Genomic DNA, 25,977 nt, shown 5'->3' with positions numbered 1-25,977 from the left:
ACTATAGGACAGGGAGCAATACAATGGCAGTAAGATTTGAGCAAAGATACTCAAATGCCCAACAAATACATTAATGAAGTTCTCTCTTTTTTTTTTTTAAAGATTTATTTATTTATTATATGTAAGTACACTGTAGTTGTCTTCAGACACCCCAGAAGAGGGCATCAGATCTCATTACAGATGGTTGTGAGCCACCATGTGTTTGCTGGGATTTGAACTCTGGACCTTTGGAAGAACAATCAGTTCTCTTAACTGCTGAGCCATCTCTCCAGCCCCATGAAGTTCTCTTTTATTCGATAGCTAAGAATTTTTTATAAATAGATTTTGAATGTCATGAAACACTTATTTTAAAGCCATCTTCTGAAATGAGCAGCTTACCTTCCTCATTTCATACATTAATTTTTAATGGACACTCACTGGTATCTTCCTGGGATGTATTTAGCATGGTCATGATGCTTTATGATTCTAGCGCATGGCATGGCACACTCATGGAGGTCAGGGGGAGCTTGTAAAGATCAGTTCACCCTTCTGCAGTGTGCTGTGGAAATCAACGCTGGCCATCAGTCAGGGCAGCAAGTGCCCTTCCCTACTGAGCCATCTCGTCCGCTCCTTTTTAGTACTAGTATTAATGTTTCTGTTTACAATCCAGCTCAGATTTTTGTGTGTGATGAAATAGAGATCAGGTTTCATTTTTTCTTACCCCTCTCCCTTTGTTCCAGAGTCTTTATCGGAACAAACTTCCTTTCCCCAGAAATGTCCTGCCTTACTGTGGAACAGTTGCCATAATATGTGCTTCTATTCTTGGGCTGTATATTTTCATCTGTCAATTTATCTATCCTGATATTAATGTTTTAATATCTTAATTACTGTAATTTTATATTTATTCCTCAAACTCAGTATAAATCATCTCATAATTGTCATAGCTAATTTCTGTCTTTCCATTTCTGTATGAATTTAGAGTTTGTGTTAGAATCTAAATTTTGATTTCAGAAGAATTGACATCTTAACAAGTATAAAAACTTCCAGCCCATGAAGATTGTACTTTGAATTTATTCAGGTCTTCATGAATTTATGTTACCACTATTGGGTACTTTTAAGTATATTTGTCATGCATAGAGCAAGACAACCAGTGTTGTTCTCTGGTCTCCTCTACCTGCATATATATACATACATATACATATGTGCCTACATCCACAAGCATACCATATACACACAAATGTAGGTTAGACGTATTCTCCACTTCCCTAAAGCTCTTTTGAAGGCGTCTATCTTCCTTAGAGTAAAAACTGAGAATTCTTACAGTTTCCTACGAGGCTCTTCTTCCCTAACTGACTTCTCTCCCTCCCGGTCTTCCTTCTACTGACTTGGCTGTAGGAGCTATGACTCTTCTGCCTTTGCTCAAACACATGAATCCCATTCCTGTCACAATCTGGATCGCTGTTGTTATGCTTCCTGGACTGTTCTCCTCCACTGTCCTCATGGTTTGTTGTTCATTCTTCTATCTCCTGTAGACTTTTCATGAAACATCTAGCTTAAAGCCATCCCTCCCATTTTTATTCCCCAAAAGATATGTATTCTCCAAAAGTTCTTTGTTCTTCTCTGTATTATCTTCTGTTTTATACATCATATACTGTATACTGTATATTTGAGTTAGGTTATAGGAGAGATTTTTTATGTGTATGTTCTTCACAAGCCCCTTTAGAGAATAGATTAGAATAAAAGGCCTATCATGTATTAAATATTGTATAAATTTGTGAAAAATCAAGAGAAATTGTAGATGTATATGAGAGTTACTAACCAGCTCCAGTCCCAAATCTCACAGAGTTTACAATCTCCATGGTAGAGATGAAACTCTAATAAAGAGGAAAGGAGGAGAAATGAAAAAAAAAAATCCAAAGGACATCCATGAACACTATGGTAGAAATGGATCCAGCAAAAGAAAGCCAAGCTTCTCTTAAAAGTAGAAAGGAAGGAAGATAAATAATGTAGGATCTTGGAAGCAGAGGATGGGTGATTCAAGAAAATGAAGACGATATGTAGGAGAGTGGAGTGAAGGAAGTTTGTGTACCAGGCACTCTACCATGGCACAGGCATGTGGAAAGAATAATGCCACGTCTGTGAATGGCAGCAGAGGTAATGTGGAGGCACTGGATCATTTACCATTTACAAGGCCTTGCAGAAAGTTCTCATGGAGGAACCTGGTGGGACAATACTGTGCTCTTTGACTTGAAAGCCCTCAACTTGCTCTGAAAAAGTTTGTCTGTCTGGAAGACAGCCTGTGTATTCATCCCCAGTCTTCTGCTGCAAGTGCATTCTCTTATCTCTGCCTTTACTCCTGCTGAGTTTGAGCATAGGCTTTTTTTCTGTTTTGAATCCTCAGGTTCCATTCTTTGGGCCCCTGTTCGATGGAGCGATCGTGAGTGGGAAGCTGCTGCCAAGCCTTATCTGTGCCACATGCATCAATGCCAGCAGAGCGGTGAAGTGCCTCATCCCACTCTATCAGAGCTTGTATCTTTTTGCTGTAAATGTGTAACTTATTAACCCTCCCCAGGGTGAGATTCCTGGCAAGCTTTCAGGAGAGGTAAGTGGGCTTCAGGCCCAGGCTGCAGTACTGTTTGTTGATTTCTATGAAATACAGTGATATTGTGCTGCATCGAATATAGAGTTTGTTTTCCTAGTTGGTTCACTAGTCTGTGTCTGAAAGGCTGCAACTGCCGTGATGTTCAAGCTCATGGCTTCTCGGGATTTTTCCCAGGTTCAGTCTCTTCTATCTAGAGTCACATTTCACTGTGTGGAAAGAGGGATGTGTAGCAAGTTGTTGAAATCTTATTCGGAGCGTCAGAAAGCAGAAGCAAAGGAAATGACTAATAAATCAGAAACTGCACACAGCACCTGACAACTGCAGAGGGTTCGGAAGTATGGAGGAAGGAGCAGTTATACCTGACTCAGGAGAGGGAGTCGTTTCACGTTTATAAGTGTTCTCTCAAGCACTAATTGGCAAGTACAATCTTTAAATCCACAGATCTCTAACTATAAGAAAAGAAAAAGAAACTATCATGAGTGACTTTATAAAACTGCTACCAAAACCATCTAACTTGCTAATAAAGCTTAGAGTCTCTTTGTTTCTAATTGGTATTGATAATGATTAAAAACACATTCCATTTGAACTTTCTCCATAGTCTTCTCCTGCCTGATTATATATGATGCATTACTGGGTAAAGAATGAATAACAAATAACATGTAGAGAGATATAGTTTGTGAGAAATACCTTTCATTAAAAGAGTGGCCATTTCTTGACAAATATCCTGCCTTTGGATTTAAAAAAAATATATATGCCATGTGGCAACTTAAAATTATCATAGAAATTAGTAGTAGAAAGGAGCTATTAAGTCCCATCTGGTCCCTCCCCCGGGGCCAGACTGCATCCTTCCCTCCTGTACACTCTCCTGCTTTGTCCAGGCTGGTGGTTTTTGGGGGGGGGGTGTGGGGGGTTGGAGGCAGCCTTCTCTGCGGAGGCTTCCAGAACACTCCAAACGAAATCTATAGCTGCTGTGGTTCTGCCTCCAGCACGGACTTCTTATTTTACATAAACTGCAACTTAGAGGAGCTTTATAGCAAAAATGAGAAAGACCTGTCCAGCAATTGGTCTGTCAGTTAGCATATGGGCTGAGACAAGCTACACACCTGTCAGTCAAGGATCCTGGATCAAGGCAACAAAAGTCCTTTGAAACAAGAAAATTCTACTTTGTAGCAGTCCACTGTGATTTTTTTTTAATCATGTCACCCTCTCACTTATCAATCATATCACAAAATAAAAGCTTTGTCATTTTACTGATCAATAATGAGGTACCATTGGAGCAGTCATAAAAAAAAACAGTATTTTTAAAAGTTGAAAAGGTAATGATCAGAATCTCCTTAAAAGCCTCAAGGAAGTCATATCAGGATTGTAGGTGCCAGAACCCTAAAATAGCTCATAAAATGGATGATTTTTCATCTTAAAGGATGACTTAGTATAAAAAGGAGAAAAAATAATAACAAAGCCTATTATACTCATCATTATCAAGCTTTAAATATTTTTCTTTTATATTTAATTTATTTATGCTAATCAAATAAATGATCTAAAACAGTAAACCAGATAATATGCTCAGTTTTTTTATCCAGATAGAAAACTTGTAAGGAATACCTCATGCTCATTTAGTGACTATTTCTATATGCAAACTGCCAATATTCTGGTCAGAAATAAAGACTCTAATAAGAATGAGGAAATGAGAGGGAGAAAGGGGGAGATTTCTGTACTTTAAACATCTTCACTATGTTTTTTAACTGTATCCATGTGCCTGTGCCAGCTATTAATGACCAGCTGCTCCCTTCATGTTCACTGGGACACTGAAGTTCACAGTGCACTTTGGGGAACACCTGAACTGCTTCAGTGTCATAGCTGATGTCTGGAACTTGCTGCTTTATTGACATAAGTCTGATATTTGAATTTTGAAAAACACTAAATACTGTAACCAGTCCTAATTTTGAGTACTAATTGCATTTATTCATTTACCAAACAAACATTTCCTGTGGACTGTCTGCCAAGTTCAGTGCTAGACGCTGGGGCTACTGCATCACCTCAGGGACCCAGGAGCCCAGTCCTTGTTCACACATTTCAGAGATAATACCCAAGGAGTGCACAGGCTAACTAGTCCCCTTCTCTTCTGTGAACAAGTGAAACTGAAAGTTGGGGTGAACAAGAGTCAAGACAAGAGGGGCCTCTCCAAGGAGGACATACCTGGGCAGAACCTGGAGACTTAGAAGGAAGCTGTCTTTAGGAGCATGGGTGCACAAGCCTGAGTGCGTTTGGGAGGTTCACATTGTTTTATGTTAGTCCTGTACAAGTTTAGGTCCATCAGGGTGCCTGTGATGAACCCAAAAGTCAGCTGTGGTGGGAATGGCATTCTAGGTGATCCCCAAAAGAAGTTTCTCAGAGTTCTCATCTTAGAACAGCATGCTAAAGGACCCAGCCAGGGCTGCCTGGTAGACAGTGGATAGGCAAGGAGTGTGGGGGCCAACACATCCTATAAGCCCGTGCAGACCCCTGGGGGCTGAAGAGATCAGCGGTGCCTTGCTGTGAAGTGCCAGTGGTTTAATCTGAGCACTGGGGAATGAGCATGTGGCGAGCCTTTTAAAATAGAAGAGAAAGTTCCTTGAAAGGTCCTGAAGAATAAGCACTCTCCATTTTCCTGCTGTCTTCCAATTTAAACTGTTCTTACATTTGTGCTTATTATCACTCACAGTAAGGGAGTGTTAAATATTGTTTGCAGTAATTTTTTCATCTAAATTATATAATACAAATTTGATAGCAAATCTCTAAGCTTTCAACTCATCACCTGGAATCAATAGAATTTTGCATTTCATATACCATAGGTCATGTGTGCATGTATATTTTGTTCTTAGTAAAAAAAAAAAACTGTACAAAAACTTCTCATCTGTATATATTTTCTTGTTCATGTATGTGTATTTTAGCACCCCTCTCTTTGTTAGTTTGTTGTTAAGCAAGGAATAAGTGATAGTAAGGGAAACCTGGGTCACCTGTAATCTCTTTCCTGCTGTGGCAGTTTGCAGAGCAACTGATTGGCTGTTTCAAGGGGGTAGCACAACTCAGAGAGGGTATGATAGGGCCCTGTGGTTGTCCATGGCTCTGTGGCCATTCACTGCTGCTTTCTTTCTGCATTCAGTGCAAGTTAGGCTTTGGTAGAAGAGAAGAGTGTAACCTCTCGGCTTTTATGAAATCTTGGTCGGTCACTGAGGACACAGTTCTCCTGGCCAGCTGTTCTGGCCATGTGGCCCTGAAAGCCCTGCCTGTAACCCATCCTGAAATCCCCAGAACATGTTGAGGAACTTTGGCTCCAAATGTCAGGCATTGATAGATGTTGTTTGGTTTTTTGGGTTTTTTCCCCCCAAAGCCTGGCAGTATATCCCTTGACAAAGCTGTATTGGTATGAACCCAGGCTTGTTAAGGAAGGAAGCAGCCTGGGTGTGCTGCCCTAGAAGAAAACTTCACTTCAAGACCAAATATCAGAGAAAAAAATTACTGCTCCCTGCTTCCTTGAGATACAGGTCACTGAGCTGAACAATAACAAAAAATTTCCTTGTCATCCAGACCTTTTTATATAACCACCCTACGTCCCTGTTTTGCTTCTACTATTTAGATTACAATTGTGAAATAGAACATTGACAAGCTACTCTGTTCTTATCGGTGTCCCACACTTTCTAGGCCATTCTATGAACAACAGTCATGTTGTTCATACCTTCGTAAATCCTTTACCTGGGGCCACTTGGTTTTTTTTGTGTAGTGACTGTATGCTGGCCCATGTTGAGCTGATGACACCCGAAGCAGACAGCCAGTGAAATTACTTAGTTATCTCTGCCTCTCCAGTCCTTCCCCAGGTGGCCGATGTTTCACTTCCTTAGAATAAACTTGATTAGGATCCAGTTTCATGTAAATTTTAACTAAAAGTAAAAATGTGAACAGTTAAGTATCAATCTGACTCTGTAATGTTTTTTTTTTTTTAATTCCCTTCTGATTAACTGGGGATTGGAAGTACTGCCAAAAAAAAAAATTGTCTTTGGGGGGCTTTTTGTTTTGTTTTGTTTTTTAGCAGTAGATCTAGCTTTGGGTCAAAAGAGTTCTTGTGTACAGTTCTCTTGGCTAATGATCAAACAGTTGGAACTGTGTGGCAGAGGCACATAGAAGACTGAAAAATATCATTGTCTCCCATAACTTAAAAAACAAAAAATGTGCCCACAGTAGGACTGTATATGGAAAGCGCCCTCTAATGGCTCAGCCCAGCCCTCCTGTGCCTTCCTGTAACCTCCACAGTGAGCTGAATCAGATCTGTCAAGCATGCTTCCGTCCCGTGGCCACTGCACGGCTGAATAGTGAGAGCCAACACACCTACCATCTGCCTCTTCCATCGCTCGCAGGGCCTGCTCCTCTGCCTAGAGCACAGTAAATGGGAAGCTTGCCACATGTTATGTTTACAGTTCCCAAGCCAGCTAAACATTCCAAAATGAAACTGTGGGCTGCTGATAGAAGTTCCTATAAGCATTTGAGCCAAGGGCTTTCATTCTCCTCCTCAGAGAACTTGTCTCAGGGAAAAGGTTCCCTTGCCATATGCAATGTGCCCATTAGGAGGAGTTCACCCCAAATCAAGCAGATGGTGGCTTTCTAGAATAAATGTCCACTTCAGTAGAACAATAGTCTCCGTTTCATTTGCTATCTCTACTCTGGAACTATCCATATTTGATGGAGAGAGTCAGTGTGCCTAAGAAAAAGTAGTTTTATGCCTTGTTCTGTCACAAGTGAAATTAGCTTTCATTGTTAGCTAACAGGTACATGAACATATGGTAATACTAGAGCCTCTCTTAGATATGTGAGCTTAATAGCATTCCTAGATTCTGCTCCTAATGTACACAGCTTCAAAAATGACCCTTCCCTTTAAAGTTCTAACAACCCAAGTTCTTTCTTCTCCAGTGGGATCCTGAGCTTTTCTTCCAGGACAGACCTTTGATTTCTTCTGCCCATCTCCCCTCACTGTAGGAAGGAAATCAAGCCATACCATGTGTTCTGTTTCACCATGCACAACCAATTATGCATGTGTCAGCATTTGCAGCCTTCCTGCCATGTGCCAGGCACCATCCTAACCACTCAGAATATAAATGTGAATAAGATATTCCAAGGGAGAGAGGACACTGTTTGCTTATGGACTAGGCTATGAAAGCCCATTACATTTGAGAATGACAGATGCTTCCATATGGCAGAGCGTAGGATAGGCACATGCAGAAACAGGCACACAGCAAAGACAGAGGCAGCGAGAGCCTGCACAGAGCTGTGGGAGGAGTTCTGTCTGGGAGAGAACAGGCAGGGCCTGGTCTGTAGCAGTGGCAAGGGGACAAGTTGGAACCTATGCAGGGGTTGGGCTGATCCAATGTATACCCATAGACAAAGTTCTGTGAAACTGTGAAAGAGTAGGTTTTGAAGGAAGAGGTAGCCATAGAGACATAAGAAAAGGGAAGCCCAAGGAGAGAGAGAGAGGAAACATTGCTTTCAGCAAACTGGCCACACAAGATGTATACTAGTAGTTGGCTTCGTCTATCACTGAGGCCAATAGTCTCAGGTCTATGCTGAAGGTGGTGGGTTTGTACTAGAGTTTGTATATAGAAGGAGAAAACTGGGTGTAAGAGGACTGAAAACTGAGTTACCAAAAAGGGAAAAGTTAAGACATATCTCCGAAAAGAAGGAAGACACTTGTGGGTGGGATCGAGTGCTTATGGATGGGAAATTAATGAGAGGGAACTAAACTGAAACAGACTGAATGGCAGGCACAAAGCGGCAGCTGGAAGGCATGGATGATACTTGAGGAATTGGGGTCCTAAACAGTCCTACAACAAAAACTTGTAATGGCTAGCTCTACTGCGTGGTATGGACTCTACAGCACATTCTACTATAGGCAACAAATATGTGCCACATTCTTGACTGGCAGCTAGTCTCATCTTTCAGAAAACAAGAAGCAAAACGCAAAATGCAATACATAGGATTCATTTCTTAACAGTTTGAAAGAATATTGTGACTCTGAGTATTGCAGGAAATAGTGGGTTTGTACTAGAGTATGTATATGGATGAGAGAAAGCAGAAATAGGACTGTCCTCTAGACACGTGCGAAGCGGTGCAAAAACTAAAGTTGAGAGGGCCAAGTGCTACATTTTCCCATGGGTGAATAGAAGACTAAAGAAAGAAAAAAAAACAAGAAGTAAGAAGTGGAAAATTCCTAATAAGTGAGATCTTTAAATTATAAAGTTTAAAGTATGTGGTATGTGGGGGCTCGCACCTATAGTCTCAGCACTCCAAAGGTGGAGGAGGTAGAATGTCATGAGTTTAAGGTTACTTTCGGCTTCACAACAAATCCAAGGCCAGTCTAGGACACATGAGACCTGTCTCTAAACAAACAAATAAATAGGTAGATAAAATTTAAATTATTTCCCTGAAGAAGAAAACGGAAAAGCATGAAAGAGCAGCCAAAGTACTTGCCCAGGAAGTTGGTTTCTGATAAATTTGTGTTTAAAATCTACACATTAAGATTAAAGGAGGAGACCCAAGTGCTATAAAGATCAGCACTCTAATAATGTCCCCAGAGTCCCCAGCTTCTGGAGCTGTCATGGCACAGAGAGTACAATAAAAAGGATGATGATTGGCCCCTCCAAGTAAAGTCCTTATTCAGAGCCACTCATTTCTGCCCTTACAGAGAGCAAATATGCATCAGAGCTCACAGCCAGAAGAGAAGCTTCTGTGTACAGGTGCTCACGCTCACACACACACACACACACTAGTAATCGTGCTGAATAAAAGATACAATAAAAACTATAAACAAGAAAGAAATTCCCCTCATTTGCGAATAGGATTAAAGGCTGAGTTTTGATATGATGCTTAGATCCCATATAAATCTAATCTGTAAAGCTAAATCATTAAATGACCCTGAAACTTCAGAAAAGAGCATTTTCTCAAAGAGTAAGAGTGTCACAAACACATTTCCCCCCAGAGGTTAGAAGCTTACAAATACAAATCTTAACTTTAACAAGACATCTTGATCACCTAGAAGATATGAATGAGCATTCTAGGACCCTGAGAGATGGATGACTTCCCTGTGGCCAGAACTCCAGTCTTTAATCCTGAAACTGCACTGCACTGGTTTCCTTACATCTTCCACTCGTCTTCCACTTAACTGTTTTACTAATGACTTAGCAGAGTTCTAGAACTATCTATCATTCGTGAATCAGGGTTGTCTCAGCAGATGTTACCTTGCGCCCAAACATCAAGACTGGAAAGGGGTGGCATGGACCTAAGTTGGGTGACCAACTGTGTCAGGGCAGGATGGGGGTAATGTAGTGGCTTGTAATGTGGAGGTAATGTGCTCCTCTGGGGGCCACATTGAAAGAAGGGCCTCTCATCCCAGAGCCAATCTAGATAAAGTATGATCATTCTGCAGCCTTAGGCATCTGGAAGTTGTTAAAGCCAAGAAGGCGTCATCTGTAGGCCCTGGGAAGTTAGGGATTGGTCTGCAAAACTGAGACTGGTGGGTAGAGGCAGCCACTGAGCAGCTTCAGTGCAGTGTCAGGCAAACAGTCAGAGCCCAGAACTGGCAAACCAGCTGCCTGCATTCCGAATCCAGCCTACAGATGAGCTTTGTTTGAACTGCACTTGGCCTCCCTGTGTTACCAAAACACAAAACTGAAGGTTGTCATCACAATGAAAAACGAGACTGCATTTTTTTTTTCCTTAGAAAAAGGTTTTATTTACACTGTAGTGATTCATCAGCTTCTCACAGGCAGAGTTCAGGGAGTAGGGCCATAAGCGACAGTTTAACAGTATACAGGCATTGAACCTGTTTATTGAAGTATACCCGTAATTCACTGAGTTACACTGAAGGCAACTCTGAAGGGGCATCCACAAGTCTTTATTCTGATGAGAATAGCTGGTTGTATTAGAGTCTGGCCAGGAGTTTTGGGTTATGTTTTTAGCCAGCTCACTGGTGCATGGAAAGAGTATATAAAGCCAACATCTCTAAGATCTTCAAGCTTATTGCTACAGTTTATGAAGTCATAGAAGTGGGAGCTATGAGGTCAAAATGGCCAGAATGCAACTGCACTATTACACTAAATAAAACCAAGCCAATAGTCTTGTGGATCCCTGAATATTTCTCATTCCACACTTCATCTTAGCCAAAAGGCCGAGAAGCGATATATTTCTCATTCCAAAGGCCAGAAACACTGAAAAGGAACCCTTATGCTGAGAGGTAATTATCAGAGTAATTGTATATCTTTGTTCCTGTATCAAGTATTAGGGCTCATGTCCACAATCACTTCTTGCAATAAGCTTACACAGTAACTCTTTACAGACTGCTTGTTGAAGATGCTGAGCTCTGGAATTCAAGGGTGTGGGTGGGCTTCAGGCCATCCAGGACTGAGCCAACACTGTGAAGAGACAATCCAGATACCTCTAAGTCTTATCTTGGTTCTGGGCACGTTTCAGTTCGGCTCCAAGTCCACTTTGCTCCAACTCAGCGATGACAGACATATATTTGAACTCATTTGGTCTGAAGTTAAAGGTCTCTACTAGCCCATAGATCTCCTTCCGATCGGTGGCGTAGAAGAGCTGAACCTGATTGGCGATGCACTGTGCCTCCACAACATTCAGAAATGTGGAGTCCATTTCTGCTGTCATCAGCACTATGCCCTTTTCTTCCTTAAGTTCAGGATAGTGATATAAAATCAGCTGGCTGGCTGCTGCATCCCCTCGGGTCTGAATATTTATAAGTGCAGTGAAGTGGAGCTCTGTACCTGTCCATTGTCCTACAAAGAACTCATAACCATCCCTTCTTGGTAGTGCACAAAGAAATGTTGGGCAGGACTGAGCCCTGTTCCAGATCAAATCAAACTTCTCTTTAGGAATAACTGCGTAGACTGTGTCTTTTGCTGAAAAATACTGCTGCCAAATCTGTTTTATTTCCTCCGCAGTTTTGTCTTTCACCATCTCAACGTTGAAGACTGAACTGAGAGTCTTGTCCTTAGTGAATCCTTTGCTCACAGGCTGTTTCCCCAAGGCATCTGTCTTCTGCTCCATACACTTGATAAAATCACTTTGTTTGGAGTGCCCCACTGGCTGCTTTCGGAACTCACTGCGCTTCTCCAGGCGGGACTCAAAGGCCGCTGGGTCAGACCTGCGCAGCTGCTGGATCTTGTCCCGGTAGCGGTCGTAGAAGGGGTTCGCTTCCAGCTCGCTGACCCCACTGCCGTCTGCTCCCTCGGGGGGCAGGCCCGAGCCCCGGCGCACCGGGAACACCGAGACTGCATTTTTTTAATGTAGTTTTTTTTTTTTTAAGAGTATTTTATGTGAGTGGTTCTCAAGCTTTGGTCATGACTTCTTCAAAGGATGAAACAACCCTTTCACAGGGGTCACCTAAAACCATTGGGAAACACGGATATTTTCATAGCAGTTGCAAAATTATAGTTATGAAGCATCAGCAAAAATAATGTCACCATAACATGAGGAACTGTATTTAAAGGGTCTCAGCATTAGGAAGGTCTAGAACCACTGTTTTGTGTGTATGGGTGTTTTCTGTACGTATGTTATGTGTACCAGGAGCCTGCAGAGGTCAGAAGAAAGCATGGAGTTAGGTCTGTAGTTAGTCCTCATGTTAGTACTGGGAACCAAACCTAGGTCCTCGGTAAAGCAGTGTGTACTTTTAACCATTGAACTGTCTTCCCAGTTAAAGATTATTTATGTGTGTGTGCATGTGTCTATGTGAGTATATATGCATATATGTGAGTAACTCTACTCTCTTAGAGGCATTGCATCCCTCAGAACTGGGGTTCTAGGCATTGTGGGATGCCTGGCTTGTATCAAGTGCTAAGATATGAACTCTCCTCATGAATGTGCAGCAAGCACTCTTACTGCTGAACCATCCCCTTCAGAATGTAGATTTAAAAAACAAAACAAAAACAAAAACCTTTCTCCTAAAAAATAAGAAAATCTGAGCCTATTAGATCTCCCTCCCCTTGAGCTGGAATACCCAATCTCTTCACAGGGCACCTGTCCTTGTAGCTACCATAGTCCCCACCTCATGAGACCCAGTACCCTCACCACCATCATGGTTCTTCACGGTGAGTTTTGGCCCCAACAGTAAAGCAGGACCCTGTTCGGCTAGAAGCCCAGTTAGTGGTAGCAGCAGCTTGATCCCTATAAGTAAGGGCTTCCAAGCCTCAAGTATGATAGACCTGAAGATCCCAGCTGGGAGTTACATGACAGGAGTGTTTACTTTGTACCTAGTCAAAGGGCAGGAGGTGTCTCCTTCAATGGCTTACGTAGAATCCCTGTCATATGATAACAGTCTGCTTCTTAGGGTTGAAGCTTCCCAAAAAGGAACCCTGTAGGAAGCAGGGGAAGTTTTCATGAAGACAGAGTAACCATTTTGCTATTTTTGGTGTGCAGTGACAGTTAAAAAGACCTAATCTCAAGAACATTAAACATTCTAGTAGTCTGTAAGAAACCAGGCTGGTGCTGTGCCTTAGGAAACAGCCACAAGAGCCAAAGAGTGGCTTCCTCTCTTGGCCACTGTCTCAACTGGTTCACCCTGGCTCACTGCAGGGTGTCATGGGCAGGGGTGTTGCTTCCCACTCTGCTGGCCTCAGGGTCACTTTGCTGCGCCCCATCCCACATGCTCCTTGTGGGTCTCTGCTGTGGTGTAGATTCTCATCCTCCCTCATCATCTGACCAGCACAGTCTTTTGTTCCCTTGACTCATGAGTCAAGATCCGGTCACCTCTGCCTTGGGTATGGAGCTGTACTGTGAAATTCCCAGGGCGAGCCTTGTTTTCTTTTCCTTACTTACACTCTCCCTGTTACATCCTGCTACATTATGCTATGTGTGTAAAGGTGGTGGGGCTGAGGGCAGGGCAGTGAAGGAAACAAGACATTCATTTGGTAAACTCATTTTGGGAAACAGTATCAAAAGATTAAAAAAACCAAATGCTTTATAACACTACATTTTTTTACAGAGTTAGGAGCATCCATTGTCTCCAGTGAAAAGTGGGTCCACATACAGCCTATGTGTACATCTACACATGTGTGTACCTTGTAAGCCCTGCGTTTCCATTCCAGCTCTGTCCTAAACACTGCACCTGCAATGCCTGGTGCCTGGTAGGAGGGGCTGGCCACAGAATCACATTTAAAAAAACAGCATAATCAGGCTTTTGAAAAGTTGGAAAACTTCTTGAAAAACTAGATGTTATATGAAATTTTCTTTTATTGGATGATTATGTTAATACATGCTTCCTTTTATTGTGTTCAAAACAATTTTATAGCTGGGGTTTTAGTTAAGTGGTTGTCTTAGTTAGGGTCTGTTGCTGTGATGAAACACCACTACCAAAATGTAAGTTGGGGAGAAAGGAGTTTATTTGGCTCAGATTTCCATATCCCTGTTCATCACCTAAGGAAGTCAGTACAAGAACTCACACAGGGCAGGAACATGGAGGTAGAAGCTGATGCAGAGGCCATGGAGGGATGCTGCTTACTGGCTTGCCCCTAATGACTTGCTCAGCCTGCTTTCTTACAGAACCCAGCCAAAGGATGGAACCACCTACAATGGGCTGGGCCCTCCTCATCAATCACTAGTTGAGAGAATGGCTTACAGCTGAATCTTATGGATTCATCACAATTGAGATTCCCTCCCTTCAGATAATTCTAGTTTTTGTCAAGTTGACATAGAACAAGCCAACACAGTGGTAGAGCACTTTCTTAACATGTAAAGTCCTAGGTTCAGCCCTTGTACATGATTGTTTGATAGATTTCAGATATCTCCCCTAAAAGTTATTGAGGGGCTTTATGTTTTGAAATTAATAGACTCTTGAGTGATGTGAAAGCAGCATAAAGATCAGTTTTCATAGAGCCATGAGTATTTAGGGAGAAAGATTGAGCTGAAAGATGCTTAAAGTCTGAAAACTTACAAGGAGAGACCGACCTACTGTGACCACTACAGCTTAGACCTTCAGGAAGGAAGGACTGACAGCCCCAGTTAAGGCTTAAAGGAAAATGGCCAGAAAGCACTGCATTTTGTTGTTCCAGATCCTAGGGCCCTATGTGTAGGTTGCTGGGGCGGGTTTTTTTTTTTAAATTATTAATGTGTGTAAATTTTACGCACATAAATAAAAATGCCTGCAATGCCCAAAGAAAGTTCTGAGACCAGTAGGCAGTAGGCTGGTCTAGGCCAAGCATGCAAATACTGACAGCTGAAATCACTTGTTGGAGAGTCTGCACACTCCGGCTCCAGCTGCATTCGTCAGTTGCTTTAAGGGAAGTGTAATCAGCCAGAGAGATGCATTTGCATCTCAATTAGAAAGGAGTTGGGAGGAAGCGCTAGGGTCTGTTGCAGGAAGGTTGTGGAAGAAATCTCACTGAGCACAAAAGCCTCCCGGCCTTGTCCTCCAGCTGAGTGGAAGACAATGTCCGAGGTTTCGTTTCCATAGGGACCAGAAACCTGCTGGGCCCCAGAAGAATCTCGGGTTTGCACCGTAATCATTTGGTCATGATGACATAAATTCCACTGTTGTTCCTAAATACATTTTGCTATTAAAAAGCTGTTAGAATAGTGGAAATGGTTGTCATACCAAAGGCATGCTAGAGGGTGTTTGCTGACCCTGCTTACTTTCCTCATATGCTGTGAGCATATCTAGGCTTTTGGCATTTATTGATGTCTAAATATTCAAAGAGCAAAAGGTCATTCCATAAATGACAGAGTCTCAGCATTTACAGTTAGGGGGAATGACATTGCTTCACAGAGAGCCATCATTTCTAATTCTTCCACACTTTTCAGCAGTAGAACAGCATGAACTTTAACACAGGGAATAATAATCTGACCACTGCTCATGAAAATGGTCGTCATCTAGCTTTAGATAACTCCAGCAAACCTACAAGAGGGAAGCCCCACCCTGATGGTTGAAAGCACAAAGTACTATAATTAAGTGTTTTCATGGAATATTATTTAACCGGTTACTTCAGTGACTGGGGTCTATACCAGACAGACAGACCTTTTGTTTCCAGAGTTCTTTCCTTTCCCAAAAGTCTGCGCTGGAGCCTGCAGAGAGCAGAGGCTGTCAAAACCCTGTGTGCCAAGTGACCCACCATAAGCAGGAAGGTCTCACCCTGAACAAGACTTGTATTTCTGTTTTATTTCGTGCTTTCTTGAGTAGTTCGTGGGCTCCAACTTCAGAGCGACAAAGAAAAGGTTTAAAAATAGGAGGAAAAAAAGGAAGAAAGAAATCTGACTTATTCAGACTGAATTTTCTTTATTTAAAAGACAAGGTTTGAAGTTCATCTTTTTACTCTGGAAGACAGAGGGAACCATTTTCCTAACGATAGTCTCTTCCAGTGACCACGGACTGAAACAACACATCTCAGGGAAGCATCAGAATCTTAATCCAACATTAATCAAATTTCAGTTTACTAATTATCTATCCCATTTTGAAAAGTCCGGCATCAACAGAAAACATTGTAGACTCTGGGATTATAAGCAGTATTTTGAAAGTGAGACTTTCTGTTATTCAAATCTCTAAAAAGGATAATACATGCCTTATTATAATAAGAGATTGTGCAAAGCCAAAGGAGGACAAAGCAGCAGGTCCAACTGGTGATCCCTTCTGTGCGTCTGCAGTGGGCTCCCAGCAGGTCTCCTGCCACAGCCATTTGCAACATGCTCAAGGAAATTTTTTAATCAAAACCGAATACTTTTTTTTTTTTGATAATCTGAGTAAATACAATCCAAATGCCATCATGTGAGCCTTGAAGGGGCCTCTTTTTTTTTTAGTTTTCTCTAGTACTGAGAAACTCAGAGCTCTGAAACATCTTGTTTTTCAGGTATGGTTCTGTGGTTCTATATATTGAAAGCTTTTTGCTACAGACCATTGGGACCTAGTGGAGAAGGCTGGTCAGTAGGAGGATCAGTGCTGGCCTTGCTCCCTCATCTTCCTACATCCAGTGAGCCCACATGCACTACCATCTGTGTATTGTGTTTGCTCATGCCTTAGACACAGCCAGCTTAAGGAAGGGGCAGCTGCTTTAGTTTTGAGCAGAGTAGCATGCTGCCTAAATGCCCCAATATTTTAGCATAGACCACTCTCTAGTTATGCCTTGTAATTCCTGACAAGACCACATCTGATAGTCTGTGTGTCCAGACAGTCTTTTACTTATTGTTTCACCATAGCCACAAAAACAAATGGGACCACATTCAGTGGCTTACAGTTTTTTATCTTCAGCTTATTTCTTCAGTGTTTCATTTCAGGCTCCTATCTCCTGTTTGGTCCAAGGATATAAAAGAGTACAGAACGGGTATCCCTTTGCCACGTTCACGCCTTTAAACCTCCAGTACAAAGCTTTGGTCTTTCATCCACCCATGATCAATGAAGGGGCTGCCTCCTAAAAAACTCAGTCTGCTTGTCAGGGAACAAGCCAGCCCTTAAGATGCCAAGTCCCTGTGGTTCCCCTTCATTTGCCTATGAAGTGGGATGTAAGTCTATCAGGGCATCCAGGCCTTGAGGCAGATGTATGCCTGGAAGTGCAAAGTCTCATACCTCCACAAAGGGTAGGGCAGGCAGGCTGGCTGGGGGGATTCTGAATTTATAAGCAGAGTTCCAGAATTCCCCCAGGGCCCACTTTTCAAAGGCAAATTAGTACGTTTGCAACTTGATCCCTGGGCAACTTTTGACAGTTGTTCTAAGAATAATAAAACAGATGGACAGAATAGATTTTGGGGTTTCCATCCAAACTGCCATCCTCTGTGGACTTTAAAGAAGGCGGAGAGCCGATGGGGGAGCTGCTACCACTCTCCATTGTGCTGAGCCTCTCACACCCAAGACTCATAACTCTCTCCCCAAAGAAGATGGAAACTGTCATCACATTATATTCTCCTGCTGAGTGTTCAGCTTGGCTATGAGAAAACAAATAGGATATGTGGAGTTTTATTCTTTTTAACACATTTAAAATTAAATTAATTGAAGTCAGGAAAAATAAATGTATACTCCCAAGACACTGAGGTTACTATGGCTATCAGAGGAAAAGTAAAATTTGTTTTAAATTGAAGTAGCATGTTTATAAAATCTTGTACATCTTTAAAGAGCTTTCAACTATTATGTGCTTGTTAATTTTGAAAATAGAATTTATGCCCAGCAGGATAAACATATATGGTGACATTTACATACATTAAAAAAAAAACACAGGTGTATCAGGAGAGACTTTAAATTACCTGAGTTGTGCTCTAGACTTGTCAGAGACATGGTTTGTGCTTGACTTTGGATGAGAGAAGTATTTCCTACCACCCTCTTTCCTGCGGATTGTCCACCATTAGGACTTCACTTACCTACATTGGAGGTGAGTTTCTGTACTCTTAGCCACTCCCTCCTTTCTGGAATCCTATGCCCTGCAGTCACTGCTTGGGTCAGAAAGGTCATAGAAGGTCATCTAGGTCTTAGAGCTCCAGGGCCATCCTAGGGGTGAGAGAGAGAGAGACAGAGACAGAGAGACAGAGAGAGAGACAGAGGGGGGTGAGGGGGGTCAGAAAGGCAGAGAGAGCTGAACCGGCAGGTGGAGTAACTATTCAAGTAGATTGTCACCAGCAATGGCACACTAGAATAGTACATTTTCATTTATCTGAAAACAGACACGAAGGAATGTAAAGCCTGCGTCTACAACTCATGTTCTGCAGTATCATCACTAATATCATAGAACTGGATCCGAGTGTTTGGTCAGGTTTGGGGGTTACTTTTGCATTCCTGGGGAAATCCCACATTCCACATGCATGCTATCCATACTCATTCTTACCACTGAGCCCTCCCGCTTTCCTCTTGAGGTCAAGTGCTCATTCTCAGTGACAATTCTAGTAGGAAAGAGTGCAAGGCACTGCCTTTCATCCTCGGCAGGCATCTCCTACAAATAAATGCTGGGCACATTTCAAAGTGTCTTTGTTATAGTAGCCACATTTTTCAGGCATGTATGAGAACTGGCCTTAGAAATTGGGTTTCAGTTTTAGACTGGTAACTAGTTCTTTGGTTTTGAACAAGTAATTTACCTCTACCCATTTCCTTATTTGTAAAGTGAGGAAAATAATTCCCCAGACAGATTATTGCTAATTGTTACGGAATGAAGTGTATGCAAAAAGCTTATCCTTAAAATGTAACTGAGGTGTAGTTTCTTCCCACTCATACGGCATGGCCCCAGCCCAGTCTTGTCATGTGTCAGCCTCCTCCTAGTTTCACTACTTCTGTTATCCTTGAAGATCTTTCGAGAAAGCAGAAACTTTTCCTTCAGGCAGAAATCAAAACATCTAGCTCAAAACCCTCCATAGTATAGAAAAATCCAGAATCTTTCTAATAGTCCACAAACATGGCAGCCTTGAGAACTACATTCTCTGCCTAGAACTCTTGTCTGCCCCATCCCTCCACCTAGAATCTTCTTAGCTCCTTCTGTTTCCTTAGTCTCTGTTTTTTAAACAGAGACTATTTATTACAAAGTGTTGTAAATACTAAGCTCTGTTCCTTGAGCAGTATTACCTCATATTTTTTCTTAGTTCCTGCCATTTAATTGTTGCATCTTTCTCCTATGAGTACATCAACTGCAGAGGACAAACTTACCTGTCACCATTTGTGACTGTCCTCACCCTAGAGGAAGGAAAAGGCTTGATAAAGTGTGCACATCATATAAACATCATATAAGGGCATGAACAAGTGAGCAGACATATGCTGGGCTTCAGGGGACATCTGGCTTCTAGCTCATTCTCTTTAATCAGAAGTAGTTGTACCCTACTGGCTTCCAAAACACCTTTGTTCCCAGGTCCCGCCACGCATGCCGTGGGAGCTTTGGGAGTTTGCTTCTATCTTTCTCCTCCAGCACGTGTCTGTGGCCCTGGCGTTACTATAGGTTGAGGAGATGAGTGGCCTTGCTCTTGTGGGGCCTTCTTCACCACTAGGGCTTATTCTAGGGTGTAGGAAAGGCCTTAGTCAGCATCCAGTGGTTCTTCTGGGTCTTTCAAACACAAACTACAAACCAGAATGAGAGGATGGAGGGAGTTCCACTAGGGAAGAGTGACTCCGCCTAAGTGTGTCTCTCATTAATATTTTCATCAGTTTATTTTGCAAGTCTCATTAGGCTAGACATTTCACAAGGTTTTGTTGACTTTGTTTTCCAAAAATATATTCAGACACTAATCATAATTGCTTACTTAAGTACATCTAGCCTGGAGGAGTTTTGGTGAGCTTGCATTGGGAGAACAGCATATCATTGTGGACATAAAGTTGCACCTCTTGTTTTTGTTCAGAGGAAGAAAAGGAAATTAGACTGTAAGCACCCCCCCCCCCCCCAGTAAGCTGGGTGCTGCCCTGGACCCACTGACTGCCTCCGAAGTCTGTCTGGATTCATATTAGGAAGTATGCTCAGTAATATGGATTTTGAAAGGATGTGAAGTATTTTATAGCATAAAATTGTCCTGCTTTTACTAAGATATAAATAGTATCTTAATGCAATGGGATTAAATAGACTTGTTATTTTTTAACCTTTTGTTTAATAGTTCTGTGAAACAGAAAGTTCCTCCAAGCTTGACTGATTTTGACTTTGTTTGTTGATAGTAAAAAAAAAAAAAAACTTTGTAAAGAGACATCTATGGGCTGGGGAATATTAGAATATTAGCCTTAGCTCATAAGCCCCAACAACTCATGTTCAGTGTTCATTCCTGCCATCTGTTCTATAGAGATCCCTGAGAACATTTGACTAGAGGTTTCCATCTTCTTTAATGCTATACAAGCTTCATTCGTGTGTGTGTGTGTGTGTGTGTATGTGTGTGTGTGTGGTGTGTGTGTGTGGTGTGTGTGTGTGTGTGTGGTGTGTGTGTGTGTGTGGTGTGTGTGTGTGTGTGTGGTGTGTGTGTGTGTGTGTGTGGTGTGTGTGTGTATGTGTATGTGTGTGTGTGGTGTGTGTGTGTGTGTGTGTGTGTGTGTGTGTGTGTGGTGTGTGTGTGTGTGTGGTGTGTGTGTGTGTGTGTGTGTGTGTGTGTGTGTGTGTGTGTGTGTGTGTGGTGTGTGTTTCTGAGGTTTAAACCTGGAACCTTAAGCATGCTGGTTTCCCAACCCTACACTGATACGTTTTAGCATATTCAAAGTGTACTAAACTCTATTTGAGGAGGTTAGAACTAGCCTACAAAATTCTGTTCATGGTTTGTTTGGATATTGCAGAGATTAGAGCTTTGTGAAAACACAAGTTAATTCCCATATCAAAGGCTGTGGTTTCCCATGTTCCATTTCAGGTCTTCTCTTCGCATGTTGTATTTGTACACAGCTACCCTCAAGAAGTTAAAATGTCCTTTCCTTTATAATGCAATAGCAATTTTTCATCTTAAGGTCAACTAAAGGATTATTGCCAGCCAGAGCCACCTCACTTCATTTCCTGCCTCTTCAGCACAGCAGCCCAGACAAATCCACAGACATTGCCCTGTGCATACTGCCAAGATTAGCCAGAGCCCTACAGGGAAGCCCTTTGCCTAGATAGCTCCTCTTCCTAACCCCCCCACCCCACAGTGTCCACAGAACTCTTTCCCTGCCACTCTGAGATCTCCCCCTCCTTCCCATATAAAGCTTGCTCACACCTACGCACATCTGTGCATCTCTAGTACTGCTTGTGACCTTCCTGTGTGCTCTTTACTAATCATCTAATTTACTGTAAAATTCACTTATTATTTTTACCTGTGTTGTCCCCACTGTAGGAAAACAGAGATTCTTATCTGACTTTTTCTTTGACTGATATCTTTAAAGATAATAGTAAATATAGTTTGCAAATTGATAAAAACAAGGGCATCTCAGGATACAGATAATGCATTGTGTCTTCCAGGACAGTCCCAACCCTGGGTGCAGTCTCAGCACCTGCCACAGGATAAATATTTGTTCAGGAAATGCTTGTTAGATGAGTAAATGAAGTCAGCCCTCTGCCATAGCAGAAAAGGCCACCAACTCCACAACATTTCCTGTTCTAAAAAAGGAAATGAAAAATTGGTAATCCATCTTTCTGTTTGATGACTCTTACAAGAACTTTACTGTGAGATAAAGTGCAGATCTCATGACAGAAAAGACTACCATGGTCTGTCAGGCACATCTTGCCTTGGGCCAGTGGATTGTAATGATGCTGTTTATGAGATGATGAAATTCAGAACCTGAGTAAGAGACCCAGTGTGTGTGCAGAAAGTGAGCGAGGGTCTGCTCTCAGCATCTCCCAGTGTGTGTGCAGAAAGTGAACGAGGGTCTGCTCTCAGCATCTCCCAGTGTGTGTGCAGAAAGTGAACGAGGGTCTGCTCTCAGCATCTCCCAAGCCTGTCCTGGCACAGGCTCAGGGATGACTGAGCAAGAAACAGCCAGTGAGGCCATGCATTAAAATCTCAGTCAAGTTTAATTTACTTCCTCCTTTTAGATAAAAAGTAAGCCTGAGTAGAATCATCTTTCCTCAGAAGAGCCCAAGGATTTCCTAGATAGTCTAAAGACTCTGGCAGAGGTATTTCAAGGAGAACTGAAGGAGGATGACTTACAGAGTTCAGTGGGTATCCCAGGCTCAGCTTTGGGTCCTGCCAGGTCTGTCATGGCTGATAACCTTTGTAGTGGGAACAGCTAGGAACTGTCCAAGGGTCTCTTGCCTCCGGCCCCTCCCTGTAGCTAGCTTGGGTCTTCTAACCTCAGTCTAACTTCTGCCTGGCTATTGGGGGCTTCAAGAGACTCAGACGGAAGACACAAGGTTTTGCAGTCTCACATTGGACAACTCAGAATTACTGGCTACTGCTGAGGTGAGGGGAAATGGCATCCAGAATAGCAGCACTTCGTATTCTTAGTTGGATGGAAAGAAAAATGCAAACACCTTAAGGAATTCTGAGGGCAAAGTATTCTAGTACCATTTGTTTAATTGTACACAAGATATGTTTACTGCCTAGAAGAAAATCACTTACCAAAAGGAGAGAACTGATTTTAAATAATAACCTAAATCCAAAGGATACTCATAAAAGCAATACAGTTCAGTTTGCTTCTACCGCCATAGAAACACACATATAAATAAATGGGCCTTCTGAATTCCGTATAGATTTCTTGCTTTCTCACCTTAAAGTTTTATTACATTTTTATTAATGAATTGATGTGAAGGGGTAGCATATGGGTTATGCCACATATGTGAAGGTCATAGGACGACTTACTTGCAGAAGTCAGTTCTCTCCCAGCATGTGAGTTCTAGGGATCAGATTCAGGTCTCCGGCTTGGCAGCAGGCACCTTTACTCACTGCACCATCTCTCTGACCCCACCTTCCCAGTTTAATCTGTTCCCATCCTATAATCCATTTTGCATAGCTTTCAGGAATCATGAGTTTTGATGTACTTCAGAATTTCATTGTCTTTTTAGGTGAATTTATGTTTTTACACTGGAAGAAGTTTAAAAAAAAAAAAAAGCTACTGGAAGCCATATAGTTTACATTGCTGCAGTTTCCTTAAGGAGAATGAATGGTTTGGAAGGTAGTCTTTAAATTTTGGCCTTTAAGTTAGATGAGTGATCTTCTTCTATAGGAAAAAGGTTTCTGTCTTGAGTAATGAGAGCCAGACTTGTAGCTTTGGGTGACTCTTGGTCATTGGAAGGATGTTTGAAATGCATCTACATTGCTTCCTTTGCATTTAGGTTGACCTCTGGCAACAGTCTTTCAGCACTGCTGTGGATGGCTATAGAATGCCCAAAGCATATAGAAAAAACAAAAGCATTTTTTAAAAGCTGGATGTTTCAAATGGCAACTTGGCTTCTCTGAGAGGTCTGTGACCCACTGACAGGAGAGGGGGCAGCAATGTTTGGCCCACACAGCATCTTTGTCATGTCCCCATGCGTATTACAGTAACCCTCGTAGGTGCTGCAAAGGAGTGCTGATTTTCATTTGGAAGTGCAGCCCTCCACCAGAGCAGATCAATACTTGAGCTGTTTGTCTCTGCTGCTTACTTTCCTTTCGCACAGCGAGAGTCTTCTGCAGGGAGCGATCGATGGCTCTAATCTTCAGCAGCCTGCAGCCAGTCATGTGAGGCAGAGCACTTAGGTGGCATTACACGGACTGTGGAAGTGGCAGCTCCATGGCAGAGATTCATAGCACCCTCACTAGGGACACATTCCATCTGTGACGGGTGGTTCTGCTCAACCCTGCCGTGGAACACCGTTCCTCTGGAACTTAATACGAGGAAGAAGGACTCTGTCTGGATTCTGTGCATGTTTGTTCAAGCATACATGTGTGAACCAGACAGACAAATGTGCCAACATTCTCTCTATGACTCTACTAACTGTCACTGTGTCCTGGGCAGTGGAATCTACTCTTGAGCCTTGGGCTAGAAATAATTCCATTCTGACTAATTTTTAAACACTAAAGGTGTTTGTTTGTGTGTGTGTGTGTGTGTGTGTGTGTGTGTGTGTGTGTGTGTGTGTGTGTGTGTGTGCGTGCGCGCGCGCGCGTGCGCTTTTGATTTGGTTTCTGTTGTTTTTTGTTTTTAGTGGATTTTTATTTTGTTATTTAATAGGACATTGGTAGTACATGATTGTAAATCTAGCACTTGGGAAGTGGAGGCAGGAAGATCAGTAGTTAATATTACATGAATTTCTGTCTCAAAAAAAAATAAAACCAGGTTGTTTTGTTTTGTTTAATCTTTGAAAGTTCAGTGCCTGAAGAGCTCATTTAATTAATGTGCTTTCCACAAAGCATGTGAAGGCAGTAAGCATTAGTTGTCACATCTGTCTTTGGATGGCTTGTGGCCACTGTAAGAGTCTGGGGGATGAAGATCTGGCTCTCCCTAGACTACTGGGATGCCTCAGGAACCTCTACCTGGGAATGAGCTGTGGAATAGCCCAGGTATCCTCTGACAGTGTACTTTAGTTCCTTTCTAGCCTTTCTGTTTTCTTCTAGTGGTCCCAGCATTGTCCGTGGGATTCAGGCTACAATAAAAAGTAAGGGCTAGAGGTAAAGAGGGTAAATATGACAGGCAGCAGTGGCAAGCAGTGCCCCAGGCTAACACCTGCTACATGTAAGAGCCTTGCAGAAAAGACTCTGGCTTCCCCTGCTTCTTTTTGTTGTTTTTCTAGAATTGCTATTTGTCCAGGCTGGCCTCAGAACTAGTAATTTAGCTTCCTATGCAGCTGAGGCTACAGGGGTACGCAACCTTACTAGGATTCATTTGCTCTTCCCAACCCAAGGGTAGCTCTTCTAGCATGTCATCTTGATTTCACTCTTGATCATCCCACTGTTATGGCCATTTTCACTCGCCTACACTTGCCAGACATCTGCATCCTTTTGGTTTTTCAAAGTGCAGATATGTCACCTTCTGAGATGCCTCTGTTTGAACTTTCCTGGCCTAAAATCTTCACAGAGACAAGTTTCACCCTCGGAAGCCAGACCCTTCCCTCTTACGTTCAGCTACATTTCTTTAGATGCTTAGGATACTGTGTTGGCCAAAGGATGGTCAGCAGACCCTGGCTTCCCAGTCTCACTCCCAGGTGCTACTTCTCAACAGAAGTCAGAAGCAGGGCTGTGGTTTTTATTTTTATTAGGGTTTTTTTTTTCTTCACATTCAATAAGATATCCATTGGTCTTGGTCTTTGCTGTCTACCAGACCCTGAGGGCAAGCATATGGAAGGCATGGCTCTGGTCCTCAAGGGGTATTGCTGGAAAACAGCCTGTTAGATCAAAGAACAGTACAGTTTGTTAATGGCTACAATAGCAGGTTCAACTCAGAACAGTGTCCCAAGTCTCTGGCCTGGCTGGGAAGAATGAACAGGAGTCACAAGTCCTAAGTGAGGCAAGGACTGTTCAGGGAGCACTTTTCAGCCAAGAGCCTCCCATATACCCAAACCATCACAGATCTTAGCAGTCAGGGAACCCTAGATGCTTCTAGGAGGCCCACCCAACCCATGGGCACTAGCAACCCTGCCTGGAATTGCCAGAGCCCCCACAACTCCCTACACCCTCATCTCCCTCCCTGCACTTAAACCTTTCCCTTAAGAGATATCTGCTGGCTTATGTTATGGGTGAGACACAAAGGAGGCCAGGAGGTCAAGCCTCTTGGTGCTCCGTGCATTGGTCCCCAGGAATAGACATCAATTTACTTAGGTTCACCAACTTCTGCTCTGTCCAGGCACTAAGAATTTCACATATGTATTCAGTCCCTGGGTCCTTCCAGCAACTGATGAAGGAAAGGAACACATATCCTAGGAACACATTATATAAATGTAGGACTGTGTCATCTAGAAATATACATAAGCAGAGCACAGAGAGGTTAGATAACCTGCTGTAGGTCACACAGGTCTGTGAGTGTGGAAGCTGGGACCTGAAGCCAGCAGCAGCTGCTCTGC

The 25,977-nt window shown here is 42.5% G+C and overlaps 1 protein-coding gene and 1 pseudogene across 9 annotated transcripts in view; one reads left to right on the top strand and one right to left on the bottom strand.

Annotated features, from left to right (window-relative positions):
• The window catches only part of Ralgapa2 (Ral GTPase activating protein, alpha subunit 2 (catalytic)), a 272,379-nt gene that overhangs the window by 194,824 nt on the left and 51,578 nt on the right, over positions 1-25,977 (top strand). For 8 of the 9 annotated variants that reach the window (XR_374469.4, XR_374468.4, XR_003952992.1 and 5 more), the window contains one exon: positions 2,381-2,508. Coding sequence is in view for 3 of the 9 variants with exons in the window: in XM_006499519.4 (XP_006499582.1) it covers positions 2,381-2,508 (128 nt within the window). In the remaining 6 variants the exon portion in view is untranslated. Of the gene's footprint in view, positions 1-2,380; positions 2,582-25,977 lie in introns of all 9 variants that reach the window. The other variant, XR_866275.3, reaches the window with a different exon arrangement.
• Gm14117 (predicted gene 14117) lies at positions 10,845-11,892 on the bottom strand (annotated as a pseudogene).

This window comes from Mus musculus, chromosome 2, assembly GCF_000001635.26.
Source record: "Mus musculus strain C57BL/6J chromosome 2, GRCm38.p6 C57BL/6J".
Classification (NCBI taxonomy): Eukaryota; Metazoa; Chordata; class Mammalia; order Rodentia; family Muridae; genus Mus; species Mus musculus.
The sequence above is the reverse complement of the archived record's forward strand: the minus strand, read 5'-3'. Positions and strand labels throughout refer to the sequence as shown.